Below are 13,033 nucleotides of genomic sequence, written 5' to 3'. Positions count from 1 at the left end.
TTTAAAGTTCAGCAGCTCTCCTTTCTGTCAAGCTTCACTAAGATCATTAGTCTCGTTTTTCCATCAACTAATAAAAATTCATGTTGACATGCTTGTTTTTCCTGACACCTCAGGGTGTCTCCCTGTGTAAATGTACTTACGTATATGGTGCCTCCATGTTCTGTATTCTTACCTAATGTTAGTTTATTGCCACACAACAGCGTGCCAGTAATAACTAACCGTGCAGCCCATTGGTGGGGCCCATGTTTATGGATGTATTTTTATGACCCCTTGCTAACCTTTTTTTGGATGTTAACCCTGATGGACGGCTACCCTTTGATGTCTGCCTTGTGATGACGCATTTTCCACCCTTTTGCAGTTAAGGGCGGTGATCTCACAAGTGATTGTGCCTTAACGCTTCAAATGAGTAGTGCAACTTTAGCATCTGTGTTCCAATTTGGGCATACGTTTTGAACCACACGCTCATATCCAGATAAATCTAGAAACACTTTTCCATGTAAACATTATCAGCCCAAAGCATTGTTCAATGTTTTGGCTTACAGCTTTTAATTTTACTGCTGCAGATCTGAAAATGCTTTCTAAAAAAACTGTTTTTAACAGCTCTCTTGGCTCTGTCTAAAAGTTTTTTAAAAAATCTGCCTACGTGTATCGGAAACAGTCGGATTGTCTTTTTTTCCCACCAGTTGCCTGAGTTTAATAGATATGATTCGTTAATTGTGTTTTATACTGACTGGCGCACAAAGCCTACACAACCAGTAGGGGTGTTTTGTCCTTCAACCAAAAAATAGTGGTGCTTTATTAGATCACTTCATACCCCGTACACTGTTGCTGCATTGTAGCTTCTTCCCTACTGTGTACAGTATACAATCTAATATTTAGAAATTGTTCAAGATCTGTTGTCTGAGCAGTACCAAAGACTACCGCTACAGTACAGTACTAAAGAGTGGCTGCTCCTGGCTCATCTGTTTCTTGTTTTTTCTCATGGCTCTTCTTGTGCTGAATTACCATCTATTTTATTTTAGCAGTTCTCTTAATTTTCCTGTCCCAATAAAGTTACTCAATGTGACCACACAAAAGTTGTGCCTTTGTTGCTGCTTGCTGTTAAATTGAAATTGAGGCTGTTTTTAGTCTGCGGATAGCACAGGCACTGGAAATAATGCCTCTATATTATCTAAATTGCCTTTGAAATTTCTGAAGTCGGTTCCCACTTAATTTTTTCTTAATTTGATGGGTAAGGCTCACTTGTACTGCGTGCAGAGCTGTTTTTCTTTTAACAAGACCAGCTCTGGGGATATGGCTCTGCTGTGGTGACCTAAGGCAGGTACTGAAGCATAAAGTCATGCTTCAAGAGCCAGATGTCACACATCTTTGCATGGCACATTGTGCATCCTAAGAGTTACGTTTTGCAAGCGTACTTCACATTTTTAAATGAAATCTTTTAAGCTTATTTGTGTTCCAAGTGAACAGAAGTACAACTAATCGAGGCCATTTGCTTTCCCCAAATATATTATGTGACATTTTGGATCATCCTACAGTAATAATTTACTGTGGTCTGTTCTTTATCAAGCTCATAGAGCTAATGGGAAATCTGAAGCCACTTATTTTGCAATACTAAAAGTTTTCTCTGGTCAACAGACGGTACCTTTTCAGCATGTAGAGATGTTGTAAGATGGAATTATGTGCGAGTACTTTAGTGTAATTTTGCACAGAGCCATATTAAGCCACTTTCAAGGATACACTGTGCCTGAAGGCTCCCATTGAGAGAGTTCTGAAAGTGTGACTCCTAGTAACATTTTATGTAGCATGAGCAAAAGGATAGCATAACTCCACACCTAATTAATTCATAGTTCTTGTCATACTGTCATGTTAGACTAAGCCTTCCTGCAACTGGAGACAAGATATGAGAGCCACGTCACTAATAGTTAAACAACCAAACAAGCTGAAATTTAGCATTTACCAACATAAGCTCGCATCCTCTGAACAGACACAAATACTGAAGACAGTGGGGAAATAATTATTTACCCCCTGCAGAATTTGTAAGTTTGCTCTCTTTAAAAAGGAGGATTCTGTGTTCAGATGAACAGAATCCACCTTTTGGAATCACAGATACTTGTTATCTATTGAGACACTCATATAACATATATAAAACACCTGTCCACAGAATCAGTTTTTTCCATTCCAACTTCTTCACGAACATGGGCAAAACCAAAGCGCTGTCAAAGGATGTCAGGGGAAAGATTATAGGCCGACATAAGGCTGGAAAGGGCTACAAGTCCATCAGCAGGAAGCTTGATGAGAAGTTGATGACTGCTGCGGTTACAGAGAATTGGAAGAAATGTAAAATTACCATCAGTCGTCCTTGGTCTGGAGCTCCATGCAAGATCTTACCTCATGGGGTGAGGATGATCATGAGAAAAGTGGTAGATCAGCCCAAAACTACACGGACTGATGGACTGATATCTTGCAACAACTACAAGGTTGCCGTGACCCAAAGACCCATAGTCTAATATGGACACTGGATGACTTTCGCGCATTCACGGGCCAATGGAAGGGACAATGTACCATAAAATTTTGAACAAAAACCTCCTTCCCTTCAATGTTACTTAGGCAGAACACTGAAGATGAGTTGTGGCTGCGTCTTTGAGCATGACAATGACCCAAAACATCTCACCAAAGAAAAAAAGAGTGTCTAAAGAAGAAGCACTTTAAGGTCATAGAGTAGTTTAGCCAGTCTCAAGACCTCAGTCCCATATGAATCTGTGGAGGGAGCTATAGCTTCGAGTTGCTAAAAGCAGTCAAAAAACCTAAAGTATTCAGAGAGTTTCTGTAAAGAGGAGTGGCCCAAACATTCCTCCTGAAATGCGTGCAAACCTGGTGGTCAGATACAAGAAACATCTCGCTGCGCGTGCCAACAAGGGTTTCTCCACCAACTACTAAGTCATATTTTGTTTGGGGATAAAATACTTATTTCACCAAAAGACAAATGCAAATCAATGTATAACTTCTATGTAACAGGGTTATTTTCTAAATATTTTATTGGTATTCTGTGTCTCTCCATTACAATGAAACACTGTTCACATGAATATGAATAAAAAATAAAAATAAGGCTGAAATCTTGTCTCTGGACTCGCTCCACAGACATTCCCAGTTGTATGCATGCATTCACTTGTTCCCTTTGTCTGTTTTATGTCAACCTGACAGTCTGAACTAACAGAGCATGCTTGATGTCTATTATCCTTTTGGTATCAGTTCTGGGTTATCGTGGTGAAATCATCCTGAGTTTCTTTCTGATTGTACTTTCTGTTACACGTCAGTGTAGGAACTGTGCACAAGCATTATGATTTTTCCATTTTCCCAGAACTCTTATTTCCCAGCTGTAAACCTGTTCATTGCAGAGAGAATATGAAAAGGACTGTGTTTATACAGATCCAAAGTGCTTTACACTTTACAATGCATTAACCTATTTGCAGAGACATGAGCATTCAATGTGCCCACCTAACCAACAGAAGCAATTAGGACTTTAGTCTTCTTTCAAGGAGACTGGGCATGTGGACAGGAAAATAACCATTAGTCCTGCATTTGGTGGGATGTAGCCTTACAGATTTACATCTTCTTGAAATAATAATGCAAATGTATATTAAAACCATTTTTGAGACTATATTTAATCACATGCAAAATGTGGCTGTAATGAGCGCACTGATTTAATGTGATGGGACACAGTGATGATGAAAAAGACAGGATGCATTATTCTGCTGAAAGCCTTTCAGCAGGCGCCTTTCCTTTTCTTAGCTGACAGGAATGGCAGCCAGTGTGGTCTTCTGCTGCTGTAGCCCATATGCTTCAAGGTTCAACAGAGATGCTCTTCTGCATACCTTGTATGTAATGAGTGGTATTTTGAATTGCTGTTGCCTCTTCTCTATATACCCTAGAGATGATTCTGTGGCAAAATCCCAGGAAATGAGCAGTTCTGAAATGCTCAGACCAGCCCACCAACATCCATGCCACGTTCAAAGTCATTTAAATAAACTTTCTTCCCTGTTCTCATGCTCGATTTGAATTTCTTCAGGCTATCTTGAGTATGTCTACTGGTGTAAATGCACTGATTTGATGCCTTTTGATTGGCTGATATTTGCATAAATGAGCAATTAAACAGTTAAACCTAATGCAGCTGCTGGTGAGTTTATGTGATTACCTTGTATTGGAGTGCTAGTCTTGAAGAGATCTCTGCTTAGGCACTCTAAAGCTCTGCTGAAAGACTTGTGCTGGTCATAGACTAAATTACGAAGTGATTGTTGGCAGCTGACTGACTTTACTGATCAAGCATGTTAAACCTTCTTTTGGCTGTCGTGGCTGTTGTGGTTAAGTTGGAGATGCTGCTCCATGTGAAGGAATTCAAGTTTTTAAAAGCCATCAAAGGCAAGATGGAGACTGGTGCAGCACTGGCATTTGGAGTGATGCGGGCATTTTAATAATACCTATCGAGATTTCAGACCTCATTTATAGTCATGAATTCAGTGGGAGTATCTAGAGTTCTCGCAGCAGGATGAAGCTCAGCGAGACTCTTGCTCCTGTGCATGTAAAGAAGCCAAGGTAGTTAGAATGTTTAAAGAGTTCTGTTGGAAAGAGTTCCTGTGGATGTCATTATAAGTCCCACCTTGCCTGCAATATGAAATGGGATTGTAAGCTTTCAAATGGGAGTTTTTCGAATCTACTCGAAGTCTGTGTTTTCTATCTGAAAGAGCTGGCATTAAGAGCGCTAGTTGTAAGACAGCATTTAGTAAGCGTATACGTGTCTCTTTTTTTAATATTTTTGTGTGTTGACCCAGTTACCAATTGTGAAAAGCAGAGAAACGCAGGAACTTTTTAGCCCACGAAGCCTAAAGTCACTGCTACCATTCATTAGCTACTTTTCCATGCTACAGCTGTGGTCAGTTCCAGAGATCAAAAGATGCAGAAAAAACATCAGAAATGGCGAAAGTAGGTGGCAATATAATGACTGAAGACTTTCAAACCCTTATCCCTTCACAATGGTGGAAACTGAGCTGCAATTACCCAGCATGGGGGAAACAAAAGACTTGGAAAATGCATTAAGCCTTGTCACTTAGTGTTCCACAGCAACATCAGCAAACCCTGCAGCCCAATGCTGCTCGAGAGTTCAAAGCACACTTTTAAATGCTAACCGAGAAGAATTTTTATTTTATTGCATTAGATATTGTGGAGCAGATTTCAATTATCTTGATTTTCTCTGAACTTATGTTTCACACATTGAAGTTTTTAATGTCTATTAGGAGCATATCTGCATGGCTCATTAAAGTCTATAGCATCTGCTTTTGGGAAATAATGTCCAATATATTTCTATTTTTTTAAGAACTTTCTGCACTAATCAGTTTCTGTTTGAGAAATTGTTCTGTTTAAATGCCTGCAGCTGGTATGACGATCTGCAATGTGGTCTAAAGATATTTGGTCATCCAGCTGAGACACTGACTATTTTTAAAGATTAAACAGATGGAGCACTTCACAAAGTTTTAAGGACTTGAGGTGTCTCCCAAAATCATTTTTCTCAGAAGATTATTAGATAACTTGTCATATTTTCTATTTCCATGACTTTATATTAAAAGATTTATTAAACTATAATCCCAGGAATTAGGTGGTGCATTGAATAGCATGTAATAATGATTTACAGGTGATAATGAACATCAAAAAACTATGTAGGTTTAACCGTACTTACCGACTACAACCACTGTTGTGCGGATGACATGTAGATGGTTGATGTGAGAGAACAGAATGAGATGGATGCAGATGATCTGCTCTGGTGACCCCCAAAGGGAACAGCCAAAAGATTGCTCACACAATTTCATATAACCAAATCATGTATCTTGACTCGTCTGTGCTAAGAACCACCGGGTCCCAAATGCATGAGCCTCAGCATGTGTAACGAGTGTTTTCAGTGAGAAGAAACACAAGGAATCATGTGACAGATGATGATGGCACCATAGTCTTTTGAGAATCCCAAAATCTAGTGAGATTTAGTCATCTACCAGATACCTCTAAAACATGTAGAAGTAGTGCTGTTGAAATATGATTCATTTACTTTTCTTCTTTGCTGCACATTGCATCCACGTTTGATTTAGCTCAAATTTTACAGCTGGGAGTGACGCAACGCTCCCATGAATCTGGTGGACAGCAGTTTGGACTGTTGCCACAAAGCAAGAACGTCCTGGGGTCAAATCCACCACCTGATCTGTGTGGGGTTTGCACGTTGTCCCTGTGTCTGCGTGGGATGTTTTCAGGTACTCCAGCTTCCTTGCACAGAATACACGCAGTTAGTGGGGTTAGGTTAACTAGTGATTCTAAATTGTCCATACATGAGTGTGATTGGTTGTCTGTCTCTCTGTTAGCCCTCTGGCAGACTGGTGATTGGTCCAGTGTGTACTAACCTCTTGCCCTATGGCCCCTAGTCCCTCGCCACCCTGAAGTGGATAAGGGTGGCGAGGACACTAGCTTGTGAATCCCCCATACTATGAAGCCACACTTTCCATCTGTAGTCTCTTCATTTCACCTGCTGGCTGAAGATCAACACCCAATAACAATGTGCCGACTTTTTTCTGAGTCACTTTTCACATTCTTCTCTTTCTTTCTTTTTTTTCTTACAATGGCACCGCGGCAAAAGGCAAACCCTCTTGAAAAATCAACAAAAGAATGTTTCTGCCAATAAGAGGGGCTTTCAGTACCATCAGCCTATTTATCCTTAATGTCAAACTTGCAGTGTTGGGAGACAAACAGCTCCTGACTGTGTGACCTCATTAGCCTGCCCATGTCGAACGATAGAAAGAGGAGTAAATGCCAGTGTTAGCTCAGCTGACAGAGTTGGAGATGATTCATTGCAGAAATCCATTAGTCTGAGACTCGAGACGCCCAACAATTAAGCTCTGCCTCTCCCATCAATGTGCGGCTTGTTAGAGCTAATAATCACGGTAGTAGCCAGCGTCCCTCTGGGACATCCCAAACAATCCAACAGCCTGGGAGGGAACTGACTCGGATTTTCCCTTAAGCCCACTCATCATTTATTCTTATGTAATTGCCAGAGGGTATCTGGTGGGTGTGTCAGGAGATATTTACTGCCGCTGTTGCGTTGTGTGAAAGGGTCCCACACCCTGTCAGGATCTGGGGAAAAAAGGGTGCCTTTTACATCATTCTTTTTACCATGAGAGTATTATGCAAAATAGCAGCGCTACAATGATACCTATGATGTTGAGCAAGTTTTCAGACACACATTTCACAGCAACAACTCTTTAAAACGTGCAGGTCTTAACAGGTGTGTGAGTCTAGACAGAAATCACACACAGCATGCTGTTTCCTCCTTTGTCCAGCAGATGGTAGGTTATGAAACAAGTATCTGTATGCAACCCTTCTTTCTCCTTGCTCCTGGGTTGCTTACAACAGTGAGCATTAACCTGAGGTTGTAGATGGAGGGGGTAAAGGGCTGTAAAAGAGTTGACATCAGCTCTCAGCAGCATCCAGCGGGTTGTAATGGCCACTCTCAGTCCTGTTAGCTTCTGGTTGCACTGCATTACGTAGTTGCTTGATGAGACTTTAATGCTAATGTCTTTGTCATATAAACACTTTATTTTTTGGTTTAGGGAGTGAGGTAGTCACCGAGCAATTTAATTGCAGGGGCGCCTGTGTGAGAGAGAGCGATAGATTTTACAGGTTTGTGCTGTGTTTGCTTGAAGACCACAGTTATTTCACCCACACTCCCCTCTTTTTGGAAAAGGAATTCTTTTTTGACATAGTAAAGGCTGAGGAATTGTAAGTCTCTACATTGACCAAAAGCACTGCTCACATAACGTACAGATGCCATTACATAACCAAGTGTGCTGCATTCAGTTATCAAAACAAATGAGTCTGATTGCATTGCAACGTCCCAGCCATGAAAGACAGGGAGGGAAATTTTCTTTTTTTGGAAGGAGCAGAAAGGGAAAGAGTGAGAAAAAAGAAAAACAAAGCACCCTGAAAGTGTTTGGACCCTTTAGTCACACATCTTTGTGATTAGGTAGACCTCAGAAGCCTTTCATGTGTAAAACTTCAGTGAGCACATCCTGTGCGGTGTGTGGCGTGTCCTGCTCGGCCTCTCATTAAATACACTCGATTGAGATTTATTTCCAGGAGCTATGTGGGAAAGTTATGCGGAAGTGGCACATTGTGTGAGATTAGACAGGTTTTTTTTCCCTTACTTGCCAGGAGATAAAAATGCCTTCTGTGGACACAAACGAGAACTCGGGAGGGTTCGTGTATATTTGGAAAATTTCCTCAGCTGAAGTGAACATGTTGCACTGAAATATTTTCCAACATCTGCCACCCATCAGGATGTCTGCTTTCTGAGCCACTGCTGCATTCCTGAGCCGCTCCCTCTACCTGGATGAAAAACAAGAAGAAGAAGAAGAAGAAAACCCTTCCTGTCGTTCTCCTCAGCGCGATGCTTCTAAATGGCTACCATTGTGCAAACGTCAGATCCTGTGAGAACTAGCACAAGTTTTTTTCTTTTTTTCAGGTTGTTATTCTTCAATCATACATTCCATACTTTTATGGATTTCATGAACCTTAAGGTTATAAAACTTAAATCGGAGGCTTAAATCATACAGAATGAGTCTATTAAAGAATAAAACGGCAGAATATGAGTCGAGAAGCGTTAATGTGATGGTAGCAAAACACTGTTTTAGTGCCCTTGAAAACCACAGTTTCTAATACCAACTGTGTTACCCCTGTTTCCTGCTCTTTGCTTGTTTCTGTCTCATAGCAGTATTCATGCCTCTTAAACCAAAACCTGGAAGGGAGAGTTAAGTCCTCCCTGCTCTGTTTGACTGTTTACAACTGTTTAGCAGACCCCTGCAATTTAAGAGCCAGCAGGGGCCAATGCATCTAATTCACTTTTTAAAGGTAGCTGCTAAAGAGTAGTCAATTTGGTAATGCTGTGTGAAAAAAAGAAAACAAGAATGAAATAAAAAGAAAAGGGTAACTGGGAATGTATTCATGATATACAATAATTCCATTGTCCTTGTTGCATGGTGTCTAATCCCAGCCCATTCAGCGCAGCACTTAAGATTCTTGGCATACTCCCATACTCATTGCTACTCATGAACTTAATCTTTTTTTTTCCTCTTCTCAGAATCGGTCAAGTGTGTGGCTTAGCCAGATCAAATGAAAGCAAACTAGCTCGCTGCAGAATGGCATTCCAAAAGCACAAAAAGTCAGGAGAGCAAGCCTCCAAGGTTGTGTTATATAAGAGCAGAACGAGCCGCTCGGTGTCTGTCTGAGAATCTGTTGGCTCTATTGAATGATATAACAGAGGGCTTAAATATCCCCGGTGCGCCGTTTGTTTGTCCCGTCCCGCAGTGCAGTCTGAACAGACTCGACTCTGGGCTCGTCGTGTTTCATATAAATAAATCAGTTTTATTGTAGCATATAAAATTAAATCATTTTACAATTTATTCCAGTATGACACATAATATCCAAATAAAGTAGCTACATTATTTTATTTTGATAAATAATATTAATAACAATAATAATAAAAAAAAACATTCATTCATCCTTTGACATGTTTCGCTTTGTCTTTTTTTCTTTCTTTTTTTCTCATGAAGGGAGGTCAATAGCTGCCACAAAACATGAACAATAATGCCCATGTCAGGAAGGAATGAAACCGCGCGCCTGTTAAACAAGTCGAGAGTTTACATTTCATCGTCTGGTGTCTTTTTTTTCTTTCTCTAAAAAAAAAAAAACAACCAAAGATACAACATGATAATGCTAATTGAAGTTGCGCATGTGCATATCTACATATACACACACAAGTCTACAGTCTGGGTCATGTCTGGTGTACGGGATCAAAATATACACAGTGAATCGATATCAGCGACTAAGATTAATGTACAAATATTAATTACATCTTGCTCCTTAACGAAGCTACTTCAAATGCTCCAATTAATACGAAGCAGTTCATATTAGGCATGCTGAGTCACAGCAAACAGTGCACTTCATTAAGTCCTCATGATGTAAGCCAACAATTCCTTGGGAATCTCGTTACAACAAGAAGCTGGTAGTTGATTGGTGGTCTATTTACACCCCTGCTTTCATCTAGACTGCCATTGGCTGCCAATGATGCTGCTGCTGCTGCTGCTGATCTCTTTCTCTCACGGAGGGGTTTTGGCTGCTCCTCACCAATCAGTCTCTGAACTTGTGGATGTCGTTGGAGAGGCGGTAGAAGGGATAGGAGGCTTCGTTGGCATGGGGACAGTTGTAGGTGCACTTGCAGGACTCAATCATCATGATGTTCTTGTAGAAGGTCTCGCCGTCCTCACAGTGGAACTTGACGCGGATGGTTCTGGTGTCGTGGGGGCTGCAACAGCGGCTGTCCATGCAGGTTCCGCAGTACCTGGGTCTGTACTTCTTCAGGCTGGAGCAGCCGGCGTAGGTGAACTTCACCGGCTGGCTCGATCTCTTAGTTCTGCTGCACTTCTTTCCCTTCTGCAAGAAGAATGGGCACAAGAGCGACAATTGTCAGTTGCGCACTGAGACCCAGCTGTAGCATACCTTCAGCATCATGCGTGCTTCCATTGGATTGGTTCAGCTAGCTGGCTCGAGCTTACCTTCAGACTGGAGTAAGGTGACTGGGTGCATGGCCGCACTTCGCAGATTCTCGACTCTCTGACCAGCTTGCATTCACTGTTGTTGTTGGTGACTCGGGTGGAGATGCCAGTTCCACAGCTCTTGGAGCACTGGGACCAGGGTGTGGTTTGAACGATGCACTTCTGGCTCTCGAACATGTGGTGGACTTCCGGCTGTGGTCTGTATGCTATGATTAAAAAGAAGCAATGAAAACATTAGTGAATCTGAATGCAGTTTATTTTACCATCTCAGTTGAACCCAGAAGAAAAACCTTCAGAATTAAAGACTGCTTTCTTACCTGGTAGGGACTTCAGCCCTCCCTTGACAATTGAAATGAGCTCATTCCTGTTGGTGAGATCATCTTCCAAATCCTTCATCACTGAGTCTTTGCCAAAGATCTTCTCTAGGGTGTCTGTCTCCTTGCTGTCATCACACACCCACTCTTCACAGCACTGGCCTGCTACCTTGACCAGCCTGGGGTTGGCACAGCCCAAGTTGGGAAGAGAGAGCTCCTGCGGGCATAGCGGTACGCATCCCACTGCCCCATCAATGCATGTGCACTGGTGTTTGCAGTTGGGCTGGAAGCTCTCTCCATTCTGGTAGATCCTGCTGTTGTACTCACATGGTCTGCCCTCTGACTTGGCTGCAGCAAGCAGGGAGAAAAAGGAAAAAAACAGAGGGAGAGGAATGTTATTCTTTCCTGCTTTGCTCAAAGAAGTCTGCTGAAGACATCACATGGCTGCCAGATAAGGATCAGTTAAACTGTGAAATTCTTCAGGCTGCCTGTGAGGAGTCTTTTTCCCTCCACAGTGGGCTGCCTGTGCTTTGAGGTTCAGACTAGTTTCCTCCTAGCTGCATTCCATAGTGTTGAAATCACATAGGTTCCCATATTCTTGAATAATAATCCCTCTTATTAAAAAAAAGTCTTCAGGCTAAGTCATGAGGCATGCACATCTGGAGGAGGATGATCTTTATACATACCTCGGCAGATGCCACGAGTAGTAGCAGCAGCAAAACTGGCCCCAAAGTTACACTCCAGTCCTTTAGTGTGGTCACAGGGCTCGGTCAGACTACAGTCCTCGTTCAGCTGCCTGGCGCAAACTTTGCAGCAGCCGCAGCCATCCAGGACGACACTCACGCCGGGTGCGCACTGGGGCATCTCCCGAGGGCAATCACACACGGAGGGGCAGGAGGTGGAGGAATAGGAGGAGAGGACCTGTATAACCAAAAAAGAAAAGAAAAACACAAAACCATCTTTTAGAAACGTTTAAAATCAAGCGACATAGAATGGCTTACAACAAGATAAACTTAGTCTCAAAAGAGCAGCTTCTCCTCTCTCTAACTAAATGTAGGGAATTAAAACCGCAAAACGTTTCTCTTTATATTTCAGTGAAGAGTGAGAGAGGGAGACTCACCAGGTTAAAGCTTCCGAGGAAGGCAACGACAACAGTAAGCACCAGCATCTTGGATAAATTTCTTGTGCGCGTTCAAAAGGAATCCTGCTCTCGGTGTAAGGAAAAGTCTGTCTTCGGAGGAGTCCTTAAGTATTCCCTCTCTTAGCCGTTTGTCTCTCTTAATGTCTTTGCTGGTAGTCTCTATCGTCAGAGGCTCCTTTAGAGTAGAAGAAGCTCTCAGTGAAGCGCTTGCAGTCTGCTGAGGTCCGGCCACCTCTGTACTTTTATACTATAGTGAGAAGCTGACGTCGTCGCTGGCCTGCCTGCTGAACTGTTCCCAAACTATGCCAGGAATGTTTCTCGGCGCATTTTCCATCCAAGACCTAAGCTCCACCCTGTCTAAACCTTTCTCTTTTTTTTCTCTCTCTCTTTCCCAAATGGATTTTTCCCCCCTGGATCCCATCTGAACACACTTTTCCGTCTCACATTTTTCCCTTCTTGTTTATCCCCCCTTTCATTTTCTTCCTCTGCTCGCCCCTCACGTCTATCACATCAGCTTCATTTGGGTTTTTTTTTCTGAAGTGGTGAACTTGAGATGCTTTATTGTCACTTTTGTGTGTGTGTGTGTGTGTGTGTGTGTGTGTGTGTGTGTGTGTGTGTGTGTGAGTGTCAGCCGTTGAATTTTAGAGTCACTTGTCTTCATATAAGAATGCCATGTCGCAGAATATCCCCAAAATAGCATCCCAAGACTTAAAGATCAGATCAGAAGTTTGAACAAAACTTTATTATGGATCAATTTAAGTGTCAGTTATGCAGTTGAACATGTTCGACTGTTGCTGATTACTGTGTCAGGCATGCTTTTGCCTACACAGTAATTAGGCGCAGATCAGTTGATTAAATACACTTTTACAAGACGATGAACACGTTTAAAATAACCGTACGAGCTTTTCTCTTAAAGGTGTAGGCAGAAATACGTTGAA

The 13,033-nt window shown here is 41.9% G+C and overlaps 1 protein-coding gene across 1 annotated transcript; it reads right to left on the bottom strand.

The window, feature by feature from the left end:
* Positions 1-9,429: 9,429 nt before the first annotated feature.
* On the bottom strand, positions 9,430-12,331 carry ccn1 (cellular communication network factor 1). Its single transcript, XM_085252800.1, has 5 exons — positions 12,075-12,331; positions 11,641-11,875; positions 10,958-11,302; positions 10,641-10,846; positions 9,430-10,518 (listed from the first exon to the last, which is right to left on the bottom strand). The coding sequence occupies exons 1-5, from the start codon at positions 12,120-12,122 to the stop codon at positions 10,216-10,218; spliced, it is 1,137 nt and encodes a 378-aa protein (XP_085108926.1). The 5' UTR covers positions 12,123-12,331; the 3' UTR covers positions 9,430-10,215.
* Between the last annotated feature and the right edge of the window lie 702 nt (positions 12,332-13,033).

The sequence above is a fragment of the Mchenga conophoros genome, linkage group LG17 (genome assembly GCF_057382185.1).
Source record: "Mchenga conophoros isolate Kocher_MC1m ecotype Shallow Benthic linkage group LG17, M_conophoros_male_GT1.1, whole genome shotgun sequence".
Classification (NCBI taxonomy): domain Eukaryota; kingdom Metazoa; phylum Chordata; class Actinopteri; order Cichliformes; family Cichlidae; genus Mchenga; species Mchenga conophoros.
This window is presented reverse-complemented; position numbering and strand designations above follow the sequence as displayed.